The 27,810-nt window shown below is 44.6% G+C and overlaps 3 protein-coding genes across 9 annotated transcripts; all 3 read right to left on the bottom strand.

The window, feature by feature from the left end:
- Nucleotides 1-33: 33 nt before the first annotated feature.
- On the bottom strand, nucleotides 34-7,989 carry zbtb22b (zinc finger and BTB domain containing 22b). 4 transcript variants are annotated; one of them, XR_007030345.1, is made up of 6 exons: nucleotides 7,807-7,989; nucleotides 6,514-6,750; nucleotides 5,221-5,997; nucleotides 4,519-4,809; nucleotides 2,949-4,404; nucleotides 35-2,603 (listed from the first exon to the last, which is right to left on the bottom strand). XR_007030345.1 is itself a non-coding variant. In XM_047330351.1 (5 exons), exons 2-5 carry the CDS (start codon nucleotides 6,748-6,750, stop codon nucleotides 3,355-3,357), a joined length of 2,355 nt encoding a protein of 784 aa, XP_047186307.1. In that variant the 5' UTR covers nucleotides 6,751-7,728; nucleotides 7,807-7,989; the 3' UTR covers nucleotides 34-3,354. The 4 variants fall into 4 exon arrangements, 2 of the variants coding, with proteins under 2 accessions (XP_047186307.1, XP_035477154.2); XR_007030344.1 differs by having other exon boundaries at nucleotides 2,953-4,404; XM_047330351.1 differs by having other exon boundaries at nucleotides 34-4,404; nucleotides 6,514-7,728.
- An 836-nt stretch (nucleotides 7,990-8,825) lies between these two features.
- Nucleotides 8,826-14,523, bottom strand: kifc1 (kinesin family member C1). The gene is made up of 17 exons (XM_035621160.2): nucleotides 14,393-14,523; nucleotides 14,061-14,165; nucleotides 13,680-13,779; nucleotides 13,233-13,286; nucleotides 12,874-12,957; nucleotides 12,320-12,518; nucleotides 12,056-12,221; nucleotides 11,673-11,840; nucleotides 11,429-11,542; nucleotides 11,228-11,314; nucleotides 10,923-11,120; nucleotides 10,622-10,786; nucleotides 10,382-10,520; nucleotides 10,059-10,198; nucleotides 9,872-9,945; nucleotides 9,689-9,764; nucleotides 8,826-9,334 (listed from the first exon to the last, which is right to left on the bottom strand). Exons 2-17 carry the CDS (start codon nucleotides 14,154-14,156, stop codon nucleotides 9,284-9,286), a joined length of 1,911 nt encoding a protein of 636 aa, XP_035477053.2. The 5' UTR covers nucleotides 14,157-14,165; nucleotides 14,393-14,523; the 3' UTR covers nucleotides 8,826-9,283.
- Nucleotides 14,524-15,351: 828 nt separating this feature from the next.
- znf384a (zinc finger protein 384 a) lies at nucleotides 15,352-27,459 on the bottom strand. Of its 4 annotated transcripts, none has more exons than XM_035620715.2 (12): nucleotides 27,290-27,459; nucleotides 24,854-24,921; nucleotides 23,840-24,128; nucleotides 22,815-22,937; nucleotides 22,636-22,689; nucleotides 21,769-21,929; nucleotides 21,593-21,669; nucleotides 21,247-21,471; nucleotides 19,314-19,481; nucleotides 18,606-18,684; nucleotides 18,339-18,497; nucleotides 15,352-18,204 (listed from the first exon to the last, which is right to left on the bottom strand). In XM_035620715.2, the coding sequence occupies exons 2-12, from the start codon at nucleotides 24,914-24,916 to the stop codon at nucleotides 17,830-17,832; spliced, it is 1,773 nt and encodes a 590-aa protein (XP_035476608.1). In that variant the 5' UTR covers nucleotides 24,917-24,921; nucleotides 27,290-27,459; the 3' UTR covers nucleotides 15,352-17,829. The 4 variants fall into 4 exon arrangements, with proteins under 4 accessions (XP_035476608.1, XP_035476611.1, XP_035476610.1 ...); XM_035620718.2 differs by having other exon boundaries at nucleotides 19,314-19,468; nucleotides 21,402-21,471; XM_035620717.2 differs by lacking the exon at nucleotides 19,314-19,481 and having other exon boundaries at nucleotides 27,290-27,458.
- Nucleotides 27,460-27,810: the final 351 nt, after the last annotated feature.

Genomic DNA, 27,810 nt, shown 5'->3' with positions numbered 1-27,810 from the left:
GACTTTGGGGTTTTAGCTGCTCTGGAGATCAATATATTGAATATTACTGAAGGCTGCAGATGAAGTTTTAATTTTTATTCACTTAATGTTAGAACATTACATTACATTGCATTCATTTAGCAGACGCTTTTGTCCAAAGTGACTGACAATAAGTGCATTCAAACTTGGGGATGTTACTCAAAGTGCAAAAGTTAAGAAAGCGCATAAACAGTCATGAAATAGGCAAAGAAAGCTTCAAGTGCTACTATTCATCAAGTAAAAGAAAGTGCTATAATGTATTTATTTCATTAATTTTGTGTGTGTGTGTGTGTGTATATATATGAACCTGTCATGTACAAAAATAAGAATAATAAAAATACCTCCGTCTAGTTTTCAGCAGCAGCTTTGATCCTAACCAATCCGTCCATATTTTCATATTTCTGCCGAGCTCCTCTTAATATCTGCTGCGCTGCAGATATTACACTTTTTAATTTGTCTGTAGTCGGGCAGAAATGGTTTTTGTGTTGCCGGTCTTTGATTTATTTTTTTAAAAAAAGGTCATAAAATGAGTTTTAGAAGATAAGATGAGACTCAGGACTAGTAACCTAATTTCTTCTAAGTTCATAGCAAATGGAACTAAAACGAAAGGATCCTCTTTTTTTGGCAGTTTTTATATTTGCACTTTACATACAGTTACATTAACAGTACGGAGCAGGTGTTGTTGAGGTTTCATAAGTACATTGTTGAGTTATAATAATTGTCATAAACTGCAGTGCACAGTTGCACATTTACAAGTTATAAACTGCAACTCTGAACAAAAAAAGAAAAATATAATTCAGCTTAAACAGAACTGAGGCGTCTCTGACACAGTCGCACAAGTTTCTGTCGGACACAAACCGCCGCTCTTTTCTTTTTAAAATGCAGGTTCAAGCTTCCTGCGTCAGTCTGGAGGAACAACAAGGTTTCTCTGATGTTCAGCAGCGAGGGAACAAACGGGAACAGATGTGGAGCCACAAAACGACTGGAGCGGAGAACAAGAGGAAACACTGGAGGCCTCACTTCACACTTCACTGAACTCATTCAAATGAAACAACAACAACAACAACAACAACAACAACAACAGTCCTTTCACTCAGACCGAGCTCCAAAACCTGCATATAAAAACATCCAAACCCACAATATTCTCCTTCACAGAAGGTAAAACATTCACATCCTCCACAGCTTGATGGAAACGTGAAACATTTCACATGCAACGCGTGTCAGAGGTCACGTGTGATATTTAATCCACGTACTGTAACTGCACTGTTCTCCAACAGTTTGGTTAACGTACGTTGGAACACAGCAGGACTGAGAGTTTCTGCACAATTTCCAGTTTCTGGTATAATTATTATTATCACATTGGTTTTCATATAAAGAATAATCTCTTGACAACAGTGCCGTCTGTGACCACAAGGGGGCGTGATGAACATGTCTCATCAATGCAAAAAACTAAAACTTGTTTTTTTCACAAATAATATATTTTCCTTGTGTATTAAACCATGTTGCAGTAGTTTTTAATAATAATCCAAAATTTAAAAAAAAGATAATATTTAATGTCATGTCTGGATGAGGATGATAAATTTAATGCTACGATCAAAAGTATGTAAGTCAGCAATAAAGCACGGTGTGGTGACGTGACGGGAGGAATAAAAAATCTCACGTTCTAAACTGCTGTTTTTTTATTTTCCTGTTTTTATTGTCAGTTACCGACATGTCTGACAATGACGGAACAGCTCCCCCTTGTGGAGAACCTAAGAGGCAAAGTAAACGTTGTTTTCTCTCTTGTTCCAACGAGTCTGTAACTTTCTGTATCAGGACAGAAATAGGAATGTATACATATCATATCTTTTAAAACAACACACAAAAATAAAAGATACTCTAAGGTTTTCTTTTGAATCTTTAGAATCATGAGAGATCGACAGAAGCGCGTCGACGATGCCTCCAAAATTATTGCGAAGGAAATCCACCAGTGGAAAATACTGAAATCTTAAGACAAGTATGTCCACTCACACACAAATTTCTGAAATGTAGAACACTCTTCACAACCATTTATAACCAAATATGTGACGTGTTTTTGTGCAAAACAGCTACTGGAAAGAAAAAAATAATTGTTTTTTCTTTTCATTTGGTCCAAAAACTGTGTTTAAAAGTCAAGTCTCAAACGCACGAAAGTGAAAAGCAGGTAAACAGTAGGTGTCCGGTTGACGTTCCCTCCCTGAACACGCCTGTCAGGTTTCTATGGCAGAATTGGAGGCGGAGGACGGAGAGACACGTGGAGGGACCGTGCAGCTTCTCCACACGTCCACATCAGTCCCTCCACCTGTCTCTCCGTCCTCCGCCTCCCAGATGACACGTTAACTTTGCGCTACAGATCTGGTTTTAACGTTTGAGTGAGAAAATGATCTCATTTCAACGAGAACGTTGTCACGTTTTAACGAGAAAAATATGTCGTGACAGCGAAGAACGCCCAAGATATTTTTTTATTCCACGGTGGCAGCTCAGTGCGTCCGTAGGTTTTCCCGCCCGGGTGATGAGGGTAAATTCATTTTGTCGAACAAGACGAGAAGAAAGCAGCGAGGTATCGTCTGAAAAGAAAAGAAACTTTTGAGTGTGACAACGTGATCTTCAGTGAAATCTGTTCAAATCCTTGTTCCCATTTTGGTTTCACTGCGTAAATCTCCTCTTTTCCTTCAATCCTCTTTTTTCCCCTCTAATCTGATTACAGCAATAAATCACAATAATACAATACTGCAGGAAAAAATCACAGCAATTTAAGAAACAGCCATTTTTTTTTCTACTCTACTGAAACTGAATTACTGAAGTTAGTGAAGCTCACTTTTACATTTTTGGTTTCCTCTCAACGCGCACGAAATCACACCCCCAAAAATAAACTTTAATAAACATCCTACTTATTTAAAACAATAGCTTACTCACTGAGAGTTCTTTTTTTTAAATGAGGCCACTTTTTTTCGGAGGCAAGTTTCCTAGAAGTCTTTGTGGTTTCGGGAACGGCAGATAACTTCTGTTAGAAAAGTCTATTTGAGGAAACTTCACACCACAAGTCGACTGGAAACTCAAAGTCCAACGGGAGCTTCGTCCGTCCTCCGACCCGTCCTCGTCAAAGTCTCGACTTCCTGCTGTAAAACGTTGAGTGTTGGCAGTTGAGAGTGTTTCAGAGGAGCAACGCACGTCTTCCGAGGCTACAATGATTCTAAAACAGCAGCAGGAACCAGGAAGTCAGACTCAGTTATCTCGCCGCGAGGCTCCTGTTGGACACAACGCTCACACACACGCGCGCACACGCACACGCACACACACACACACACACGTTTTGGTTTAAGTCACGCTGCTGTCATGGGCACTGACGTCACACACGTCTTCACCACACACACTTCGGCCCAGCCCGAGTCCACCGAACATCCCGGCGCCCCGACCCGGACTCTGAGAGACGACCCTGAGGAGCGCCCCCGCGGTGGCGGCGGCGGCGGCCGCGCTGCCGCCGTTACTCACGCTGCTGTTACTGCTGCTACTTCCTGACGCAGAGGCGCCGCCGGAGAGATGCGGAGAAGAAACAGACATTCCTCCTCGGCCCTGACCCGCCTCGCCTGCAGACAGGAGGAGGTGAGGGGAGGAAATCAAATCCGGCCCGTCCTCCCCTCCGCCTCTTCTCGCTCCCTCGCCACCGCCGCCGCTCCCCCCCTCGCCCAGCCGGCTGCGCCTCTCGCAGTGCGAGCGGTGCCTCATGAAGCTGTCGCGCCACATGAACTTCTTGCCGCAGCCGTGGCAGTCGTACGGCTTGAGGCCCGTGTGCGTCTTCATGTGCTCCGTGAGGTGATGCTTCATCTTGAACTTCTTGGCGCAGACGGGGCAGTGGAAAGGCCTCAGGTCCAGGTGCATGTTGATGTGGCGATCCCTCATGCTCTTGTGCGTGAACGTCTTACCACAGTGGCACATAAACACTTTCCCAGAGCCTCCGCCGTTGCTTCCTCCTCCTCCTCCTCCTCCTCCGACCCCCCCACCGTCCATGCCGTCGACTCCTAAGCCGCCCTGCACCGACAGGTGGACCGCGCCGTGCTCCAGACCGGGCCCTTTGAAGGAGGCCGCTCCTATCATGCCACCTGCCATCCCCAGCGGGGGGGCAGCGGCGTCCAGAGAGAGTCCCGAGGCCTGGCTGTAGAGGAGGATCTGGTTCCCCTGCATGTCGAGGGGGAAGAGCTGGGCCCGGGCCGTCGCCGCGGACTGAACCTGGCCCAGCAGCGCCGACACGGCTCGGTTGGCGCTCTGGCTCTGGCCCGCGGCGCTGTCGTGAAGGTGCTGGGCCAACGTGTGGTCCATTAAACTGCCTTCAAATTTGAGGTAGTCCTCTGACGAGTGGCAGTAGTCCATCTGGAGACAGACGGGGGGGAAAGACTTTAGAGGAGGCACGAAAACAAAACTCTACCTGGAGAGACGAGCCGCTGGGATCTGCACACGGCGTTCGTAACGTCACTTCCGGCTCACCTGGGAGTCCATGTCGCTCTCGGCTCGGCCCCCCAGCTCGGCTGACAGGCTCCGCACATTGGAGATGTTGAAGTCGCTCCTCTCCCGCTCTCGGGCCAGCTCCAGCTCCCGCTCCCGCTCCTCGTCCTCCTCGTCCTCCTCGTCCTCGCCTCCCTCCTCCCCGGACACCACGATGAGGTTGTCGTCCTCCGCACGCTCGCTCTTCACCACCACCCACTGTTTACGGGGCATGATGCTGGGCTGGCTGTAGGTGGGACGCTTCTGCGGCGGCAACACCGAGTCCTCCCCGCCCTTCAGTGGAGACACGACACGTTACGGTACAGTTGTCGTGAGACATCTGGTCAGTATAACAGGTTGTGATCAGAGATTATTAATGGAAGGATAAGACATGTTGATTTCTAATTTGGATGTTGAGGATACAATAATTATTTTTACATCATTTATGACTCCATGTTTTTGTGATATTTCAGAAGAAGTTTTAATACCATCAAAATATTGAAAGAAAGTTGTGACACTGTCTAAATAATGAATATATGAAAATAATAAATAATGAAAAATAAAATACAATAAAACCGACAGTTTCAGAAGTGTCATGTTCCTATAACAATGACGTTACACCCAATAATAGCAATAATACATTATTTTTTAATAGTCAACAATAATAAAAATGTAAAAACATTGATTTCAAGTCGTCACACTCACCTGATAGGAAGAAACTCCGAAGCTGTCGCTGACCCCGACTTCCTGCTCCGACACGGAACTTATTTTCTTCCTCCTCCCGCTGCCTCCTCCTCCTCTTCCTCCTCTCTTCCTTTGGTGGTACATCACCACCTCCTCCTCCTCTTCCTCCTCCTCTACTTCCTCCTCCTCCTCTTCCTCAATGAGAAAGGCCTCCTCCCCTCCCGATGGCGTGCAGTAGCTGGGGGTGTTGCTGGTTGCCATGCCGCCATCCCCCGACGACGCCCCGGCTGCGGCTGCACCGCCTCCCCCGAAACCGCTCCCGTCCCTGGGGCTGAAGTAGTTGGTGCTGCTGGGCGACTGGCTCTCGCTCACGGAGGCGTGGCTCGGAGGTTGGGGGGCGCGCTGCGACTCGTTGGAGCCCACGACCTGAGCTTGACCTCCACCACCGGCCCCAGCTCCGTTACCGCCGGCCGCAACACCGTCACCGTTGCTGCTGCTGCAGCTGGGGTTAACTGACCCTGCAGCTCCGCCCACGCCGGCCTTGTCTCGCCCGCCACCTCCTCCTCCTCCTCCTCCACTGTTCCCGCCGCCGGCTGCAGCTCGACCCTCCTTCAGCAGCTCGGTGCACTTGTCCACGATGTGCCACATCTGCAGGACGCTGCCCACCGTCAGGTAGTTGACGATGTCCTCGCGCAGCATCCGGAGCTGACCGGTGTAGGCGCAGCTCAGCACGCTCTCAAACGCCAGCGGGTCCATCGCCGCCGGGATGGAGACCGTGGACATGTTCTTCAGCAGCACCTGGGGACGGATGACGGAAGATAGAATACATAATATTTACATTCATTTACTTTAATTTTCTTGCTGACTGTTTTTGGCCAAAGCGACTTACAATCATCGAGGCTCAGACTTTCTGAAACAAAGTCAGCGGTGTAACCCACTAAGCTGTACCAGCTGCATATGCAACACGATTAAAAAAAACCTCTACAGGGTCCATAAGGCGAGGAGCGGGGTGGGTGGAGTCTGCACGTCCACCTACACCTGCCACCGTGCACCTATTGGACGGTACAAGCTGTCAATCACGCTGTATCCACGCCCCAAAGACATACGGTGCTTTATGGTCTATTTGACACTACATGGGACGATAATGTTCGGATGTTCCGGTGACTACGTCCATTTTTATATACAGTCTATGGTCCAGATGGATCAATACAACTGGACGTAGCTCTGATGTTTTCTAACTTGATCAGAAAACCGTCAGATCAAAACATCTGTCATTCACAGTTTAGAGCGGACGAGCAGCTCGCCCACGCTCACCTGGTCATGGAAGTAAGGCGAGGACGCGGCCAGCACGCATCGGTGCGCCTTGAATACTTGTCCCTGGACGTGGATGGAGAGGTCACAGAGCCGGCCGTCCTCCCTCTGCTGGTTCAGGCTGTCCAGCACCGAGGCCTGAGCGCCGGGGAAGCAAACCTGCACCATGGAGCCCGATGTGTCGCTGGGGGCGGAGCCGCTGCTGCTGCTGCTGCCCACTTCCACGGGCAGGGACTGCATCTGGGTGGCAGACGAAAACTTTCATGACTCACAGATCTGGCAAGTAAATTGAGTTCTGTGTCCACGTTGATGTCGGGATGTGAAATCAAAATTAAATAAATCCCCAAAACATCCCAAAAAAGACACATTTCCAAATAGCCTTAATAAAAAAATCAACAAATTGGAACCTGGCTTTATCCAATATGTAGATTTATGTTTCGGCACTTAATGCAAATGAGCCAATATTGAGTTTTTAAAAGTGCCTCATTTGCATATTAACACAAATAGATTTTCAGAAAAACTTGTAATGCAAAAACAAACTTTCTCAGAATGTTTCATATGGGCTTAATGCTTATAAAATGGGGGCTTCAAATTAAGTTTTTTATTTTCAGTAAATAAATGATATTACCTGGCGACTCTGGGTTATTCCTCACCGTCTCAGTGTGTGGTGAAAGTGAGACGCCTCCTCGTGTAATAACATAGATAATAATCACATATAATAAATAATAATCACATGTTTATTGTTCATCAGAGATGTATGGAGGAGCAGGGAGGAGGCCAGTGCAGAGGGAGCAGCGGCCAATCAGGGAGGCAGCTGGACTCGATTGGTCACAGTTGTTACTTAGAAAAAAAAAAAGACTCAACCTGAAATTACATGAAGTGTCATTGTCAGACATCAGTCACACACAGTGTGTGTGTGTGTGTGTGTGTGTGTGTGTGTGTGTGTGTGTGTGTGTGTGTTGGTCTTTGTGCTGCATGTTGTGTACATCATGTCTCACTGTCATGACGACAGGATGAGACAGATCAGATCATCATCCACACACACACACACACACACACACACACACGTGCGCATCACATGCACACATGACATGATCATGATGTCACATGTGGCGGATCAACAGCTGACGTGTTGTTGTTGTTGTTGTCGTCGTCGTCAGTGTGTTGGTTTTTCTTCTCCCTCCGCTCTGCAGACACGCCAACATCTGCCTCGCACAGCTACAGATGTGACGTTAGCCTGTTAGCTGGCTAGCTAACACACACACACACACACACACAGCCGACATTAAAACTCACCGCCTCAGTTGACAGCGCCGCGGGTCAGGAGGCGGCGTGAGGCCGAGCCGGGTCCCGCCTGTTGGTCCTGGAGTCTGAGGAGCATTGTGAATAATAATAATAATAATAATAATAATAATCTTCTTCTTCTTCCCGGCGGAGCTCCGCAGCGGCAGACAGCGACGCGTCCCCTTTAAGGCGCTTCCAGACAGACGAGCCAGACTTTGGCCGACACAAAAAAATAATTACTTAAATAAATAAATATAGATATAGATCTATATATATAATCAAATGATGGCGTTTTGATATATCGTGAAACAATAATAATACAAAATAATAATAAAAGGGGTAATTTAAAATTTGTAAGCAGTTAGAAAGATTTCAAATACTATTAACAGGTGTTAGAAAAACTTTGTATTACTATTATTAGTTTCATATCTTAGAAACACGTGCACAACAAATATCTTATCCACTGACAGTTCGTTACGTACAGGTTACCAAATCTAACAGATTTACATGTAAATATAATATTAATTTGTGTTGGTGTTATTTCTGGAGGCTGCAGTTTATGACACTGTTTTGTCAAACACATTAGTCTTAATAAAGGTCCAGATAGTAAAATGACAACTGAGCACATCCTAATGAAATATAATAATTACCTCAAATATATGAAATGCTGTAGAGGAACATTAAACACAAGAAAAACTGAAGGATGATTTGTTGCCGAGAAGTGCAACATCTTTTATCTGATGAAATGTGCTCACAATTTTTTTTTATGCATAAAGAACCAGCCTGTGTTCATGAAGGTTTGTTGTATCATACTCATAACTGCAATCACATTTGCCTTCCAAAGAAATTGTAACTTTAAAACACATGTTAATACCACAAAATTCTCTGTAACTTGATTTTCATATTGTGGAACAAACAATAACTAATTTGCCTGAAAAAAAAGAGAAATAAAAATCCATTAAAAATAGTAAACAAGATTACAAGATTGAGATATTAACAATATTTCAAAAAAGATTGGGCACCACAGGAAATTCAAGTAGCCCTTCTACTGAACGTCTTTATTATTTCAGCATGTTAGTTTGAAGAGTACAGACAGAAAATTCAAAATAAAATACCAAAACATAATGAAAACTTACTTACACAAGCGTCAAAAAAAGACAAAAAGAACGACAGTAACTAGATTTATTTGCAGAGGAGATTAAATTCAGTCAGAAAAACGTGAGAGACGTACATGTAGTTTAAAAAGTATTTGACTACAAATATGCATATGTACACTTCCACTTGATTTACATAAAAAGGTGTAAGAACGTATAAAAGCCTCGGTGAGTATCACAAACAAAGGCCCTGAGAATATTTAAAAAGGGGTTTTGGTTGCCACGGTCACGAGCGACAAACATCTTAACGTGTGAGGAAAAGACTCACGATTTCATGCTCCCACGAAAAAAAGTCTCAAGAACAAAAGTTACTTTTTTCTCCCCCCCCCCCGAGCTCAACTCAGCTTCCTGTTGGCACTTGCAGTCCCAATAACACAGGCGTTCACCTGCGAAGACAGAAAACGTAAAATATTACATGTATTGATAAGGAAACGAAACTACAGAATCAGATCCTCTCTAAATGTTTCAAATGAGGGGGATGTTAAATTCACCCCCCTCAAAAATCACCTTTCAGACTCTTATCGCCGGAAACCATACGACATCATCACCAATAACATTTTCCATCATTTGTTTGTCTCAAAAAATTGTCAACTGACTCGACTTTTTAGAATGAAAATAGAGGAAAATGAAAGTATTTCAACTTAGGTACATTCATTTGAAATATTTTCATAATTTCCTCATAACCATCAGACTAAGCTACTTTCCCGACCAAAGAATCAAACGATGTGAGGGAGACTGACCTTGCTGGCAAACCTCAAGGAGTTGAGTGTTTCCCCGAGGCTGTCCGTCTCCGGGGCGATGTTCACAAACATCAGGCTGGGATGAACACAACGGAAAAAAACACAATCAACATAAATAAATTCATGAGAATAAAATAACCCAGAATACCTCCTTCCTTCAAAACAAGTTAATGAGGAACTCACGTCTTGCTGTTTCCTCCCAGGCAGGCCTGCAGAAGGTAGGTGAGCTTGGAGTTTCTGTACGGAACATGGCTCTCCTGGATGGGCAAACAAAATAAATTCATGTTGGTGTTAAAAAAGAAATCATGTAGCTACGGCTTCGCAGTCTGTTAGACTGTCAGACTGGTCTATCCAGAATGCCGGTACAGACCTTGTTGGCCAGCGCGGCGATGACGATGCCCAGGTTGGTCAGCGAGGTGTTGATGGCCGTCATCTCTTTGAAGCGTTCGCCCTGAGACTGACTCTTCATCATCCGCTCACTGCCGGCCAAGTCCACCAGGCACAGAGTGGCTACACACAAACAAACAAAAAATAAAATAAACTCAGTAAAATCACATTATAAAAGAGCAAACACCACAAATTCTTCCCTCCCATTGCTCACAGAACTGAAGGCCAATAAATGTTTTGACATTCTATATTTACGAGCGAGGCCACGGTCCTGATACTTGGCATGACCAGCTTGATTGTACTCACACTTGCATTTGACATCCCGGCCGGAATTCACTCCCTCGATATCCAGCTGGAAGACTGAGTGGGAGCGAGAGGAGCGGTCGTTCTGGGCCGTCTGGGCCGTGGAGCGATTCTGATTGGCCAGATTGATCAGACCGAGAACCTGGAGGGGATCCAAGAAGTTTGCTGTGAATTTATTGTTATTTAATATAAAGTTACCCTCTCTCTTTCCCCCAAAGCGGCCGAGACGTCTGCCCACTGTACCTGATCCTCGTTGGAAACCTTTTCGTATGTGAGGTTGGTTATCGTCACCTCGTTGTTGGCAGACTTGCGGATCTCGTGCTCGGGCCTCTTGTTGGCCTTGCCGGTGTAGAGGAGGTCTCGCAGGCTCTCGTTGTAGATTTCGACAAAGCTTGCCGTGAAGGTGAACTGAGGGAAAATGGAGAAACGGTTCCAATGTATTATATCTAGTGAAGAACAGATGGACGACGTTAAAGGTTTGTTGTGTTGTCTGGAGAGCAAACCCTCCCTGGATGTACTCTCACACATCACAGACCACACTCACCTCCCAGCCTTGTGCGGCCAGTTTCTCTGCTGCTTTGAAGATCTGCTTCACGGCTCTGGGAATGACGCCTCGGGTCTCATCAAACTCGTCGCCCTCCATGGTGTACGTCTTTCCGCTCCCCGTCTGGCCATAGGCAAAGCAGCAGACGTTGTATCCGTCCAGCGCTGACTGCACCAGCAGAGAGATCTCTTCAAAGACCTGAAAACAAAGCGGCAAAGCAAAATACATAAACAAATAAAAATTGGCGGGTAATTTTCCACGATAACTCAAGGACAAAATGTGATATATATTTATATATTGTTTACCTCATGTTGTGAGGCCTGAGGCCCAAACACCCGGTCAAAACTGAAGTTGTAATTCTTCTGAGTGTCTGCAGTTTTGCCTGTGTGAGACTAAAAAGCAGGAAAAAGCTGAATTTCATCTTGACGTGGAAAAAGAAAACGTTTCCTCTGAACACACAAACATGTCTGTGAGAGTAGATCTGGAGCGCCGACAGGATTTCTCACCTCCTCCGTCTTGGCCAGAGTGATCATCTTGTTGTCGCTGGCTGGCAGCTGGAGGTGCTTGCTCAGGCCTCCGTCCACCAGGGGACGCACTCTGCAAAAGACCCTGATGTTGCCCTGTGCGAGGAGGAAAGTGACGCACAGTTTAGTCTTTGGTGGTCAAGTGCTGACAACACATCAAAGTACAGGAACATTCACAAACTAAAAACGCGGCGCTGCGTTGCGCAGCCAATACACGATAACTCGCCTTCAGCTCCTGGATGGTGTTGTGGAGCCGTCTGCGCTCCATTTCCCCGGCATGAAGCTCGTCCTCCTGCTGGGCCACCGTCTCTTTGAGACCGCGCACCTCTTCCTCGGTGTCCCGGAGCGTCGCCTGCACACGGGCCAGAGTCGACTCCTGCACCGACAGCTTCATCTGGACAGAAAAGAAAGAACAACTGAAATATCTTGGGTTTTTTGTTTCTTAACTTGTTGTTTGTATTTCAGGACAGCAATAGGTTCTTAGTTAAACGCCTGGTTGCTAGAATAAATAAAGAGTCCAGTATGAATCCACCAGGAAAGTACAGCTACAGTTCCGTGAGGGTTATGGACTGTTGGCAGGTCAAGTATGTCCAGCAGCGGACATCGTACCTTGAGCGTTTGCAGCTCCGTCTCTTGGCTGTCTCTGAGTGTCTCCATGACCTTGTATTTGCCCTCCAGGTTGGAGAGCTCCTTTTGAAGAGTGCTCTTATCACTGGACACTTTCTCCAACTCATCGCGGACTCCTGACAGCGTCGTCAGCTCCTCCTCGTACTCGCTGGTGGACCACCAACAGACATATTGGTAAACACCAGTGTAACGACAGTAAACAGTTTAATTCAATTACATTTTCCCCAAACGAAGCGGTCCTGGTACCTGATCTGGTTTCTCTGCTTCACAAGCTCTTTCTCCATTTGGCCCACTCTTGTTCGGCTCTGGGTCATTGAGTCTTTCAGAACCTCGTTCTCCTGGTTGACAGACTTGACCTTGGTCTGGTAGTTCCGGAGCTTACCCTCCATGTCGCTGACCTTGCCCTTCAGGTCCCAGGCATGCCGGCGTGGGGCGGCGCCCCCACCTGTAAACGACAACATCATCAACAACAGGTGTGAAAGTTCGAGACCTCATCAGTCATTTCCCATTATTTCCCCCCATTACAGAAAAATCTTCTGGTCATTTTTTGGGGGTCTTTTTTATTAAAATGTCAACTTTCCCCGTTACAGCTTAAAGCAGGTTGGTAAATAACAAAGATGACTTTAACTGATTAAAAACCTAACCTCCAAATTGCGGTTTTTAATTTGTCGGAAAAATACGGTCGTTCCCAGTTCTCTGCCATATAAACCCACCGAATGACTAAGCACCACAAATCACGCTATGTGGTCTGATATGTGATTCTCTACGGAACAAGAACCAAGTGGAACTGAAATTCTCACCGGCTTTTGTGCCAGTGGATGCAACAGGTTGTTTCGTGTTCCCTCCCTTCGCAGCGGTCGAAGCCATGGAAGGTTTCATTACACCTGATGGGACAACAAAAGTGGTAAATGGACAATGTGCAAAGAATGAACAGGCATGTTCATATAACGCCCAGATCTATCACCTCAACAATAACACATTGTGTTTATGAACTGTCCGGTCACTGGTGGGAAAACTTGTGAAATATTGCCAGTCTAAATATATTATATCTGATGTAAACTTTAACTGTTAATGCTCAATCACTGCTCCAGGTGAACACAAAAATAAAAATCCCAGCTCGGGCCCTTTGCTCCATCGTCCAGCAGACAAGTCATCTTACCTCTGGAGGGACCAACAGCCACAGTGGCAGCTCCCATACCTCTGACTGGCTTCGCTGTGAGAGGGACAAAGGAATAAGATAAATCAAAATAGGTACACAAGCTTGGGAGGATAAAAAAACAGGGCTAAATGTACGGTGGCCCGACGGCCAATCAAAAAACACAATGTCTGTTTCTGTTTTGCCGTTCTGTTTTCCTATTTGCCGGTGTGATTTGAACTCCAGGGCCATCGTATGAATGTGTTTAACTTGCCTCCAGGTCTTTCATTTCCAGCTGCGGTGCATTCTGACATGTGATGAATAAATTGCCGCCACGGTGGAGTGCTTTACTGAGCAATAGTCCAAACTGTTTGCTAGATGTGTGTGTACGAAAACCTCTGTGCATTTTTGGCCTTTCGTGGGTGACACACAGACACAGATTGTGACAGTCGGGTTTTGACAGTAACTTACAAAGAGGCGCCCTGGTCGCTGCCACAGCAGGTCGCTTCCCTCCGATGATGGTGGCTGCTGCCTGGGGTTTGACAGACTCTGGGTCCTTACGAACCCTCTTCTGTAAACAGACACGGACAAACAAAACCCATCAGCACAAAACAAGGGCAGTGTTTATACAGTAATCTACTGTCTTTCGCAAATCGACATATGCATTTTATGGACATTAATGTCTACCAACTTTGTTCTATGGGCTCCATGGCTTAGCCCTGTTATTGACTCAGGTGGATGCAAAAACATGTTTGACAATACATGCACATCAGAGCAGCGTGAAAGTGACAGATGACGAATCACAATGGAAACAAAAGCGGAAGTAAAGTAAAACCATAATAAAGTCCGCACCTGAGCAGGGGCGAGGTCCTGGCCGTTCTCCGAGCCGCTGCTGCTCGTGCTGGTGAGGACTCTCTTGCTGGCCGACATGACTGGTAAGCGAGACATGATCTGTCTCTGAGAGTTGAGAGGGTTATCAATTCATAACCAGACTGAACACACCGAGCACGAAACCCTCCCGTCGAACTAGTAGACGTTAGCTTACGTTAGCTTTAGCATCCGGTAAAAGGTAAATAGCTAAATTAAACTACGGGTCAAGTCTCCGAGCAGATGTTTGAAAACCACACATTTACAATTGGTGTTGACTCGTATTTCTGCTGCTTAAATTCATAATGAACAGTTACCTTGAGTGAAGCCGAGTCTTCGCCCTCCGCGGTCCTCCTCCGTGTTCGGCCGTTTGAATTTGAAATTCAACTGTTTTGGTGGGCGCTTCGGACAAGCTGCCGCGATTGGCTGAGCCATCGTTAAACCACGCCCCCCTCGTGTTGTTGTGAGCGTTTGTTTCGCCTGTATGGCGCGTGCCGCCCGGGGGCGGGATATACGCCGGCTGCACAATTGAAGACGAAATCCAGGCGAGGACTTGTTAAATAAAACGAATCATATGTTCATATTGACTAGAGCTCAAAAGGCAGAGCGCCTCACCAATGAGAATCGTCCCAATTCTTCTCATTCATTTTTAAAATATTTTATATAATTCTTTCATTCATCTTTGTAATACTATCCTACTCTTAAGCCCACGTTTGTTAAATATACTTTCTTTCATTTTAAATTGCCTACTGTAGTGTTTATATTCGATCTAACCATACACCAATTACAGCAAACATATATTACACACACACACACTCATATATATATATATATATATATATATTCTACATATATTCCACCAACATCAGTAATCAATGATATTATCAATCAAAATGACAAAAACTATCTTCGCTGCACCTTCTTGCACATTCAGACATCTGAGGCCTTGTGTTTTTCGGCTGATGATGTTTACATGTCTGTGTGTGACAAAAGCAAATTATCTGATAATCTTAATAGTTTGTAATCTCACAATTGTGTAGAATAGTCATTTTAAATTCTGTCTGTTTGCCAAATAACATGAGGCAGATTATTTTTCAATCGTTCGTCTGTAAATCAGAAAATCTTAACTCATAACACCTTACACCCGCCTTACCTTGTGTGTCATTTCTAATTTTACAATTCAGTTTTTTTCCGATAAAAAACAGTAGCACCTCAGATTTAATCAAAAAATAAATAAACATGTATATATGATTTAATAAACAAAGACAAGACAATGTAATTTCATCATAAACTGTTTTTGAACTTTATTCTCCTTAAGGGAAGAAATAGTCTGTTCAGATGAGCAAGAGGTGTAACTGTGCATACAGTATGCAAGAGAGTGTAGCATGAGAGGGCAGTTAATGACTGTATTATTATTATTATCATCAGTAATAACATTAACATGAATATTGAGAATGGGATTTTTTTTATCATAAAAAGACAATGAAATACAGGGGGGAGTAAATATGAAAAACGTCAGCCCCCAAATGGAAAGAAAGGACGTTCGGACATTGTGATTGGCCGCTAGAGAAAGCTTGGGCACAAAAACATGGCGGCGGTGTCCCGGGTCAACTTGTTCAATGTTACTTCATAGATCATTAGGATTAAGGTTTGTGGATGTCAAAGATTGGTCTGCTCACCGTCCAGTGTCACAACATTCTTGTCTAATGAGCCCGATGACCGTTTACTGTTCACGATTCCGACAGATGAAACTTGCAAACACTCGGTTCACATGAATCGCTACAATGAAGATCACAAAGTGCACTGGGCGAGTGTGGCAAAATGTTGTCACATGTTTCAGAGTGAGAACAAATATTTTTCCCATAGTTTAACCAACTTTCTTTTAGGCAATGCCCAAACCTGGAATTTATCATTCTTTTGTTGAGCGCGGCTGTTACGTGCCATCAGCTCTACCGGTGACCTGGGACATGGCCAATAACGATTTGGTGCTTGTCAATTTGAATTTATTTTTAATTTCCTTATATGCTTTTACACACAGGACACACTTCCCTTTTACAGTTGAAAAAAAAAGTATTTTCTATCTATTTTATGTACAGCATACTGAAATACAATAATGCCTCAGTTTTGAGAATAATGTGGATAATATTTGCAATACAGTTATAATTAAAGTAGTAATAATATGTATGAAAAGGTCTTTAAAAAAAAAGGAAAAAAGATTGATAACAGTACCTGTCAGCCATTTTTTTTTGGATCACACAATCATTATTTCCCCCCTACAACCACTCGGACAATGACGAGTTGGAGGATAGTAATCTGTCTTCCAATGAAAAGTAAGAAGAAGAAAAAGAAAAGGAACAAAAACCCTCAGTTGGGACTTTTTTCCCCCCTGTTCCCTTCACATTCACGTGCACTCACGTGTCGTTCTCTCTTTCCGTTCACACGTTCCCCTGCTGGTAGAAAAATACATACATGATATATTTAAAAAAAGTACAATGATGACAAACATAGGCGTGAAGTACAAGCTTCGTCAAGTGCTTTCTTTGTGACCCCCCTCCCGCCCCCGCCTTCTCTCCCTCCCCCTCGTGTTTACGTCTCGCTCTGCCTGCCACAGGTTTTAGTGCATTCTCCAACTGCTCCGTCCCTTTGGGCCCCGACGAAGATGGTTCCTCGTCTCCTCCACGTCGAGGGGAGGTGGGCGTGAATTAGGACTTCACGATTTGTGAGATGAGCACAAGAGATTCAGCTCGTCCGCGATCCGCCTCTTCCTTTTCTTCCTGTGCTCCTCGACCCTTTGTGGTCTTTTCTCAGGCTCCAAATCAAAAATTGTCTTTAGTCCGTCCTCGTGTTTTCAGAATCAGTAGCACTGCCTCGCTGCTTCAGTTGCTATTAGGAATCTTTACGCTCTGCCCCCCCATAATTGATTCCATGTCTTCTTTCCCTCCCTTGTTTTGGCTTGAACTAAATACTGGAGAATATTCAGATTAATGTGATCTGAATGTGTTCCAAAAAAAAAATTACACCATTCTCTGAACCATAAAGGTGCAGAGAATAATATAATTCTTTTTTTATTTTTCTATTTTACAGATATTTTACATCTTCATCCTCCGATGATGCTTACTGCAAACATTGCAATAAAAAAAGGAAAAGAAAAAAGAGAGAAGGGACACAAGTGAGCTTCTTTCATCCAGATTCTCAGAGCAGCGCTGCTGGTTTGGGATCAGGTGTTCAGTCTGTTTTACAGAGCAAGTTGATGATGCTGTGGATTTTTCTTACCACCTCATTCAAAATTATATAAAAGGCTAAATTAATCTCAAGTTAGATTTTGGTACTCTGCACAAATGTTGCTCCAGACTTAAGAACGAACTCCTTACACCAGCATTTCTACTGAGAGAAACTTTGCACTAAGTCGGCTCAGGAATCGTGAAACAAATTGTAAAATATCTGTTCTCCAACAAGTCATTTAATCATATACTCAACATTAGAGCTTCTTAAAATTAAAGAGGAAAAAAATGGCACCAAGACAATTAAACTTGTCTAAATTGAGTCTTGTTACATTTTCCAATTCAGCAAAGCACCAATTAAACCAGGGTTGGAAAAACCGTCCAACCTGTTTGCCATTTGTTTCCTTTGTTTTAAGAGCGCTACAATATTGAATACAGTCAAACTACTTGTTCATATGGACCTTTTTTTTTCTTTCTTTTTTACACTGCAGACAATAAGTAATATTCCTCACACAGAGGTGGGAAGAAGCGGCCTACGAGTTCATGTGCTCCACCTGTATGGCTGATGTGGAGACGGTGAGGCAAAGGTCTTTGTGGACCACCGGCAGGTCTGCCACGGAGACCGGCTTGTACTGGATCTCACCAGCCGCAACTGTCTTGTATTGATGCAGGTCAAACGGGCACGGAACCACAGCCTCCCCAGGTTGCTGGTAGCCGCCCGGGTTTGGGTTGTGGTTGTTGTTATTTGGGTTGTTCTGGTTTTGGAGCTGGCTCGCTCTGCCTCTTCCTCGGCCACGGCCTCGGCCCCTGCCTGGCGTGAGGCCCTGGGCCTGCTGAGCAGCCACGGTTGCTGCCACTGTGAGCGGGTCGGGGTTGTGCTTCCTCATGTGTTTCATTAGATACGTCTCCTGGAGTTGGGAGAGAGAAACAGAGAAGAATTATTGCAGGACAGAAAAAACAGTGACTATATATATATATATATATATATATATATATATATAAAAAAATGTCTGATGTTTGTTTGACCATCGTGAGAGCGTACCGAGGTATAGGATCGGTTACAGAGGCCACAGGAGAACAGCTTGGCGTGTTTGACAGTGTGTGTGGACAGGTGGACTTCCAGGCTGGCGGCATCCGTGTAACCACGGTTACAGTTGTGGCACTTGAACGGTTTGTCTTTGTTGTGCTGCCGACGGTGAGACTGGGGGGGGGGGGGGGGGGGGGGGCGGATAAAGGAACGTATGAGAAGCCCTCACAGGAGAACATATCATCAGGTCACTTCCGAGGAACAAAGCTGTGGTAAATTTACCTGTAGGTTGGACAGCTGAGTGAACGCCTTTTCACAGCCGGGATGGCTACACTTGTACGGCCGATCACCGGTGTGAATCCTACAAAAAAAGAGAATCACACACACACAGTAGTTAGTTCATTTCACTCCATCGCTGCACTTTGAGAGACATTTGACTTGTGGAAACTTTAAGTTATGACCGATAATATCAACAAACCGATATAAGAATTTCACAGACATATCGATATCAGCGCCAATGTTTACCAATATGAAATCTTTTATTGTACAGAATAGACAATGCAGAAAAAAAGTGCATTCATGTTTACATTTTATGTAGAACAAATTATGTATATCCTTAATTCGAATTCTATATATTTGGTTGTATTTGTTTTTTCTTTTAATTTATAGTTATTTATGATAGTGAAGTTTATGGTTAAAATTCAATTAAATCAAGCCTAAATTACATTTCTTTGTCATAAAGGTTTGATAACGACATCTTAGGAATCATTGACAGATTAATATATATATATATACATATATAAATTGGCCGGCATATCGGTATTGGGAAACTTGTACACTCAACATGCTTTACAAATTTGAAAGATACTAACAATAACACCAAAAAAAACAGACCAACAGACACCACACCACAAACTCTCTGCACACCAGCCCCGCACACATGCAGACACAGACACATTCACATCCGCCCAGCCCGGCCCAGACCAGTACCGTGTGTGCTGCTGTAGGTGACTGAGCTGCCTGAATGATTTCTGGCAGTAGGAGCAGGTGTAGGGCTTGGCCCCAGTGTGGATGCGGATGTGCTGGGACAGGTAGCTGGAGTTGGCAAACGACTTGGAGCAGTGGGGACACTTGTGGGGCTTGGCCTCAGTGTGGTTTCTAACACGGGAACCCGGGGGTCGGAGGGTTGAGGGGGAGGGGAGGGGGAGAGAAACAGAGAGAGAAACAGCGAGAGACTTTTAAAGCGGCAGCATGACCACAATTCACGATGAACTGAAGACCAAATCATGCGCTGAAGTTAACGGGATCTGCGATCACTCGAGTCGATCGCAGATCGTGAGGTCTGACAGTGTGCTCTTTGTGCTGCGTCTGAGTTGTGAAAACACAGAACAAAAACATACAGCAGGCACAGTCACACTTTTCTCTTTCTCTCTCTCTCTCTCTCTCTCCATTTGGTCTGCCCTGCATTGAGTTTAATGTATTATATATATGTGAGTGTATGCTGGCTGTGCTGTAGTCAAACTGAAATGTAAATTCAAAATGTGCAGAAGGCTAATGGAGTACCTTGTCCCGTAAAGGGAAACGAAAACATAAATAAGGTGAACGACACGGTCAAACACAAAATTAAAACATTTATCCCAGTTGTGATGGTAAAACGAGCGGAACCATTCTCAGTGTCGGATTTTGCAGCTTTGTACTTTTTGAGATATGATGGTGCAGGTGTGTAAAACATGCAGGATTACTCAGTGCAGGAACAAATGGCAATATATGTGAATGTACATATATATACAGATATATATATAGATAGATATATATATATATCTATATAGATATATAGATATAGGCAGATGTATCAGTATTGGAAATCTTGTACTCCCAAAAATCCATATCCATATTGGTCGGGCTCTCATTTAAGGGGGTGACTTATCATAAATAGTTAGTATGAAATGTGTACTCACACTTTCCATCTGACAACATTTTCACTATCTGTTAATCGATTGAGCATAATCTGTGTCCCAATGTGAGCTTTTCTTTTTTCTTCTGCTTGATGTGAAATCAAATTGAATTGGGGAAATATTTCAACATAATAAGTGGCTCCTCTGACAGAGAAAGACGTTCAGAAGGTGCTGGGGATGTGTGAGGGATGTGAGTGACCGATGACAACAGACATGCAGTACCGAGCCAAGCTGAGCTTGTGATTCAAAACACAAGCGGGATGAGAAACGTAACAAACAACCACCTGCTGAATCGAGGAACATTTTGGTGGCAACTGGGACTGTGAGTGGACTTCCTTTCACCGATCGCCCCTGACTAAATTCTGTGATGTCACTGGCATAACAAGCCTCAAACCGTGATTTGATTCAAGTTTGGTTTGGTTTAAGTATGGCACCCTTAAAGGGGCAGTAAGCGATTTTGGAGAAAGATGGTTGATTTTTTTGACTGAACTGGTTGGGGCTGGAACCCGCAGCCTTGGGTACGGGAGACGGACGCGCTAACCACGAGGACAAAACCCCCTAGTGTCTGACCCTGGCACGTCTCTTAACATGTCGGGGAGTGACGTTTACAAACTGCGCACTCAGTGTTTGTGTTTTTTGTTGTTATTTTCAATTCACAGAGCCAGGGCTGTGCTGAAAAAACAGATTTTTTTCCTGGTCCACACACAGAACTGACAGCTAGAGGAAATATACACCAGAATCATATTAAAATGGGATTAAAATGGCTTACTGCCCCTTTAAAGGCGATGGTTAGACTGTCGACACACTCCCAAAAAAGACCCCTGGCAAATCCCTAACTCACCATCCTTTCCTCCCGTCATCCATCACCGCACACATGCGTTAACAAGAGAAATAACATGCACAAGCATGCGCCCACCCGACACCCACGCACACACATACGACCTTACGACCCCCACGCAGACCAGTACCGTGTGTGCTGCTGTAGGTGACTGAGCTGCCTGAACGCCTTCTGGCAGTAGGTGCAGGTGTAGGGCTTGGCCCCGCTGTGGATGCGGATGTGCTGGGACAGGTAGCTGGAGTTGGCAAACGACTTGGAGCAGTGGGGACACTTGTGGGGCTTGGCCTCAGTGTGCGACTTGGCGTGGATCTGCATGTCGGACTTGCTGAAGAACGTCACTGCGCACATCCGACACCTCGGGGAGTGAGACAGAGAGGAACGCCTTTATTGCACACTGAGCAGTGGGCAAACAAATACTGTACATTCTCGTGTCTGCATTGACGTGATGCAACAGGCAAAAAAAAAAGTTCTACTACCTGTAGGATTTGGGTCCGTCCTTGTTTGTATGATCATCCTCATCATTTGACAGGTCATATGGATCAGCAGTGTGGTGCTAGAACACAATGTCAACGTGTTAGCTCTGACGAAAGGGACAACCAATATCAATTCATGCTGCAACTATATGTAAAATATATAAACATATGCTAGGCACCTGTCCACCGGCGGCTAAGTGTGCCAATATCAGCGCGTCGCTTCCTGGAGGGAGGACTCCGCCCACTCCCACTCTGCTCATCATCTGTTTGCTCTTCCTGCCTCGCTTCGACGGCGTTGGCATGACGACGGCAGGAGGTAAACCGAGGTCCTGCTTCTTGTCTGGAAACAAGAGAAAAGTAAAAAAAAGGCAATGAGGGAGAAAACTGGATGAGGGGGAGTGGGGGGGTGAAGACAGAGAGAGCGTCCCACACATCATCGCTTGCATGAGCTGTGTGCTGCCTCGACCGATATTACTGGCCAACAAATATGAGCATTTTAGGTCAAATAATTATATATTTGGTTGTATTTGTATTTTTTTTTCAATTTATAGTTATTTATGATAAAAGTTTATGGTTAAACTAAAATATCAAGCCTAAAATACATTTCTTTGTCGTAACGGTTTGATAATGACATCTTGGGAATCGTTGACAGATTTAAAGAAAAAAGATTACACACACATATATATATATATATCGGCCAATGTATCGGTATCGGGAAAGTTGTACTCCCTAATATCGATATCGGCATCGGCCCCCCCGAAATCCAAATCGGTCGGGCTCTAAAAGAGATTTTGCATGATTGTATGTACATGGGTGTAACGACATAAAAAAGAAGAAAAAAATGAAGGAATAAATAAACTGTGGGTGAAAAACAAGAATCACTTATGAAATAAATTTAACCTCAGTTTTTTTTTTGTTGTATCTCAACACAGAAGATATGTTTTAAGAATTAAAAGAATAAATACTGCCTAAATTAAGCTTGTTATATGAATCTAATAACATATTCACATCTAAAATCAGGCTGTGTCATGATGCTCAGTCCCAACCTGCTCTCAGCTGTGTTGGTTCACTGTGGGGCTGGAAAAGGTAATTTATTTCCCCTGATGAATACATGTTAAGAAATGATTAGCATCATACTTCACGACACTATTATCCAACACACACACACACACACACAAACACACACACTGCAGTTTTGCAATTGACACGTCGACATGAACTGTACCTGGGTTAGAGTGGTGCACTGCAGACACTATCATGGTGGCGGCAGTGTGGTGTCCCGCTACAAAGGACTGCGTGGAGGCAGTGGGGACCAGTGTGCCTTGAGGGGTGGTGATCACTAACCCCGCTGAGAGGAAGACATTTTAACATTTATTCTCTCGGCATGTTTCGACTAATACTTAACCGAGATTAACTCAGAAATTTGCCAGAATTTAGAAAGCCACGCTTTCACTTTGTATAAGTGTCAAAGGCACAACCCATAATATCCAAATTATAATTTGGATTGAATTTATTCGGACCAACGTTCATGCTGTTAACATGTATTTTAAAACTACCCTTAAAAACCTTCTTTTAATGACACTTAGGCCTCGTCACGATGACTACTTTTTGTTGCACGATATACTGTCCGAGAAATTATTGCGATAAACAATATTATCGTCATTTTAAGATCATTTTTTGATACTAAATCATGTGAGCTCGCAGTTCAGGGCTATTGGTTGTTGCGTTCAAGTCCTACACGATTTGTGTCACTGCTGAGAGAAATGTTATCCAAAGATTAGACTTTGCGTTTAGGCATCAGACAAAACAAGCTATTTGAAGACATGGTGCCTTTTAGAAAAATAATAAGAAATCCAAACTATCGGACATTGAATAGACCAAACCAGTAACTGACTATTAATAAGACAAGAACAGATGAGAGAACAGAAGCAGCGAGACTTTGCTGGACTGTTGTTGACAATCAGACACGCATGTAGACACAATGGCGGTTATTGAAGTCAATAAAAAGTAATGAGTTCATGTATTGTACGATAAGTCGATTACGTAATTATCGTGACGGGGCTAATGACACTGAATACAAAGATGCTCAGATCGAGTAAGAGGCAGCTGTTGTTGAATATTTATAGTTTTCCTGACGCTCGTGCAGCCAATCGTACCACCAAACAAGTATGAGACGACAGAGAAATGGCGAATGGAGTGGGGGATGTCATGACTCAGGAGGAAAAAAGCGGGAAACGGCAGCCGACTTACCTGCAGTCATGATGCCTGTGGAGGGAACAGGCACAACGGTGACGTTCTGGGAGCTGTGTGACTGGTGCAGGTGACTCCCGCTTAAAGGTCCGCCGCCGCCCCCACTTCCTTCCTGTTTCGGGACCACTCGCAGCCCGGCGCCCACGTCCACCGAGCCGGGGATGGCGAGCACAGCTGTGGGGTAGTGGGGTGAGGAGGTGGAGGATGCGGACGAGTGGGAGAAGGGCACGTTGGACTTCTCTTGGCCCAGCTGCTCCTTCGCCTTGTTCAGGAACATGGCGTTCTCGATCTAAACGGGGTTCGAGTGGAGGGGTGGGGTCGGCGGTAAGAGGAAGGGGTAAGTGGGGAAAAAGGTGTGCAGGATGCGTTAGGTGAGTGAGGTAGAGTCAAAGTGTGAAATGCACCAAGGGGTGAGAGGGGGGTCATGAAGAGGAGAAAGAGGAGTATGATGATGAATCATGGAGGGGATGCGACAGGTGTGTGAGGAAGATAGAAGTTGCAAAGGACAAAAAAAAGGAGGGAAGACGATGGAGGATATGATATGTAGGAAGACATGAGAGGAGGAAGAATGAGGGATGAGTTTACAAGGAGGAAAACACAGACGGGGCAGACCGGTGAAAAAGAGAGGAGTGGTTTCAGTCAATGTGATGGTGAAGACACAGGATGAGGAGAGTGAGGGTGGGAGTCGATGATGGTTACGGATAGAAGACAACGGGAGGAGGGGAAGGCAGTGAGAGAGAGGAGAGAACGAAGGCATGGTGAGAGGCAAAAAAAAGGTTGATGAAAAAAGAAAGAAAGAGGGGTTGAAGAGACGAGAGGGACAGGAGTGATCACGTGGTCGAGCGAAGCTCAGGCTTTTGTCAAACAACTTCTGTGTGATGCTAAGCCAACTCCCACCAAACTAAAGCAAAACATGTTCAGGGTTAAAGCATATTTTCCCATAACAGCACAATCCACTACAACCATGTGTATTTGTTTCAAAGACAATTCCAACAATAAGGTTAATGCCTCTACCTGTCCTTGTACAGTGGGGACGGGAGACCAAAAGTATGATGAGTTGAAATGGGAATCGTCCATTATTTCTGTAATTGAAAAGCAACACACTTAGAAAACAACTGTCCTCCTCCTCCTCCTCCTCACTATGATCCATGCACGGCCGCATTTTAAATCATCTCAGTTTGTTTCCTTTCCACAAATCCTCTCCTCCACACTGGACAGTGTTACAAAGTTTACGCATCAGTACGGAGTTCTGGAAAGTTTTAACGGCGTCTCTTCTTTTTCAGAAATGCGTTTCAGGCCTAATGCTGTTGTGGTTGTGCCTTCGGGGATGTCTGACCGGCTTTCACAGAGAAGACGATGTGAAAAGGAATCAGGCAAAGATGTTCAATCCCAAAAGGGATGAATATCAAGTCTACAGGAGGACAGAAGAGGCAAGAGTTGATAAAACACTAAGGATATTAATCACCCTGCGTTCCACGACACCTCGGAAGTCAGGGTGGTGAATTTCCTCTGACCTCGAAATTGTAATGGAACGATAAACCCAGATTTGCGAGGTTTCGACTACTAATTTAACCGGCAACCGTTTTGAGAATCGATTCAAGTAGTTTTTTGGTTTTTATTATGAAAACAAAGTCACAGTTGTCTGCTTTCTACTTCTTAAATGTGAATATTCCTTTGCTCCTCTGTGACAGTAAACTAAATGTCTTTGCTGTGTGGACGAAACAAAACATCATCTTGGGGTTTTGGACTAATCGATTAATCGAGATACACTTCCTCACTAGTCTCTATTAACGAATTACACAACCTCAAAGAGTGGTGGCTTTATCAGCAACATGCTTCTGAGTCTAATTATGGACAACAACCAGTGTTATGTGTCAAAGTGCTGTTGACTGGAAACACGGCTCTGTTCTCCTGAACTGTGTGTGTTCTAAAAAAAAAACAAAGGCTCATTTATTTTCCTCTCATCGTTCAAACCTCTGATCTTCTGCTTCCTGTTCATCTCCCACTGACACGCAGGAAACATGTTTTCTGTAGCACACACGCGCGCGCACACAAATAGGAGGAAGTGTCACAGTGTCATTGTCCGACGTCGGCATGCATTTGCACTTTATTGTCAACACTACTTACTACCACTGTTATAGACCAGCAGTAACATACGCTTTGAAGATTATGGCTCCTGATGAAACTCTGCATAACCATATATATATATATGTGTGTGTGTATATATATATATATATATATATATATATATATATATATACATACACACACATATATGTGTATACATATATATATATATATATATGTATACACACATATATATATATACAAAACCAAGAAAAGCATGCACGTGATTACATGTTAGTCAAGATGAAGCTGACAGTTAATGCAAACTGTTTGATGCAAAAGTGCAGGCCCGTGAAAGATAAACTTCCAACATGAACTATTTAACTCTCATACGTGATACATACATATATATATATGTGTGTGTGTGTGTGTGTTACTGAGTTATGCACAACATTGCATAACTCAGTACATGTTTTGGGGGGTTTATTTTTCACGAGCCTCCTCTGCAGCTGCAACACCACCTGTAAATAAATGATGGCACGAGCGTCCGACTGCAGCTCAACTAGCAACACACACACACACACACACACACTCACTCACACACACACACACACACACACACACACACACACACGAGGGGAGTCGTTAGTGTCGTGTTAAAAGTCAAAACGTGTCAGTGCACTGAGACATTTTTCACTGGGGGGGGGGGCGGGGACTGGGGGGTCACGACCGCTAACGTTAGCTGCGGGCTAACGTTAGCTGTTGATTAATGGAGTCGTGTCGAATGTAATCGTTTGGATTCGGCAGCTGCCGGCGAAGCAGTCCGGGCCTCGGCTTGTTCACACCGCCCCCCGCCCCCGCCCCCCGCGGCTAAAACGGGACACATCGGGGTTTACACACAAACATGGCTAACGCTAGCTGGTGAACCGCGACGAGGCGCAGGCGGGGACGCGAGCTCCGGTCGCCTCCATTAATGTCCTTCCCTTTTGTTCGCGGGCTCGCTGCAGCTGACGGGAGGAGGCCTGTGTGTGTGTGTGTGTGTGTGTGTGTTCGTGACTAGCTGGCCGCTAAGTGAACACGCGAGCAGCCTCGCTGTCCAACGCGCCTCCATCTCTCACTTCCCTGCTCGTCGCGCTGTGAGAAAATAGAAAAAAGAAAAAGGAGCAAAAAAAAAAAAGTCTCGTGAAAAAAAAAAAAAAAAAAAAAACCGAAGACAAGAAGAAAAAAAAAATAGAAAAAAATAAAAAAGCCCGTCGACGCCGCTGCCTCGGTGGGAGACGCTGCTTCATGCAGACTTCCGGCGGTCGCGACGACGGTGCTCTCAGACACACTGAACAAATAACACTTCATTTACAATCGACTCATAACTCCTGTGGTAATTACCGGTGGAATCGATCCCCCGTCGACCCCCCCGGGTTCCTCGGGTCGGGACAGTTGGGAAACTTTGTCCAAAATCCGCCCCTCAAACCCTCAGATGTGCCTTTTTTTCTTCGCGTTTTTTTTTTCCTTTTTTTTTTCTCCCCCTCCGAGCTCTCGTCCGCGTCAAGTGGACCGAGGTGAGAAGCGGCTCCGTTTCCGGTCGCGCCTTTCAAAATAAACCAGTCGTAATAAACAGCGGTTGCTCTATAATCGAAGAAAACACCATTGTCACATTGTAAAAATTAAAAAATGCACACACTGGAAATTGTACTGAAAAAAATGACAAGTGTTTTTGTGTTTTGTTTTGCAGCTAGATAAGGAAGAGTATTAGGGCCAGGCTTAAGAGGGGGAAAAAATGAGGGAAGATTTTTTTTTTTTTTTTAAATGAGGGAAGATTTTTTAAAAATTCATTTAACATTTCGAGAATGAAGTCTAAATGTGGAGAATAAAGTGGAAATGTCGAGATTAAAGTCGAAAATAGCCCT

Source organism: Scophthalmus maximus, chromosome 22 (genome assembly GCF_022379125.1).
Source record: "Scophthalmus maximus strain ysfricsl-2021 chromosome 22, ASM2237912v1, whole genome shotgun sequence".
Classification (NCBI taxonomy): domain Eukaryota; kingdom Metazoa; phylum Chordata; class Actinopteri; order Pleuronectiformes; family Scophthalmidae; genus Scophthalmus; species Scophthalmus maximus.
Note: the sequence above shows the minus strand (reverse complement) of the source record. Positions and strands in the feature narration are given on the sequence as shown.

Bases quoted from the DNA above. Each gene is read 5' to 3' on its own strand.
- zbtb22b (XM_047330351.1), bottom strand. From the start codon at position 6,750: ATGCAGTCCCTGCCCGTGGAAGTGGGCAGCAGCAGCAGCAGCGGCTCC. The intron at 5,998-6,513 runs GTGAGCGTGGGC...ATCCGTCCCCAG, and splicing joins CGCCTTACTTCCATGACCAG to GTGCTGCTGAAGAACATGTC. The intron at 4,405-4,518 runs GTGAGCCGGAAG...GTCTGTCTCCAG, and splicing joins AGAGCGACATGGACTCCCAG to ATGGACTACTGCCACTCGTC.
- kifc1 (XM_035621160.2), bottom strand. From the start codon at position 14,156: ATGTCTCGCTTACCAGTCATGTCGGCCAGCAAGAGAGTCCTCACCAGC. The intron at 11,841-12,055 runs GTACGATGTCCG...TTTTCTGTCCAG, and splicing joins CGGAGCTGCAAACGCTCAAG to ATGAAGCTGTCGGTGCAGGA. The intron at 9,946-10,058 runs GTCTGTACCGGC...TTGCCCATCCAG, and splicing joins TCGCCGCGCTGGCCAACAAG to GAGAGCCATGTTCCGTACAG.
- znf384a (XM_035620715.2), bottom strand. From the start codon at position 24,916: ATGGACGATTCCCATTTCAACTCATCATACTTTTGGTCTCCCGTCCCC. The intron at 24,129-24,853 runs GTAGAGGCATTA...AACCCCGTTTAG, and splicing joins TCCCCACTGTACAAGGACAG to ATCGAGAACGCCATGTTCCT. The intron at 22,938-23,839 runs GTAAGTCGGCTG...TCTTCCTCTCAG, and splicing joins CACAGGCATCATGACTGCAG to CGGGGTTAGTGATCACCACC.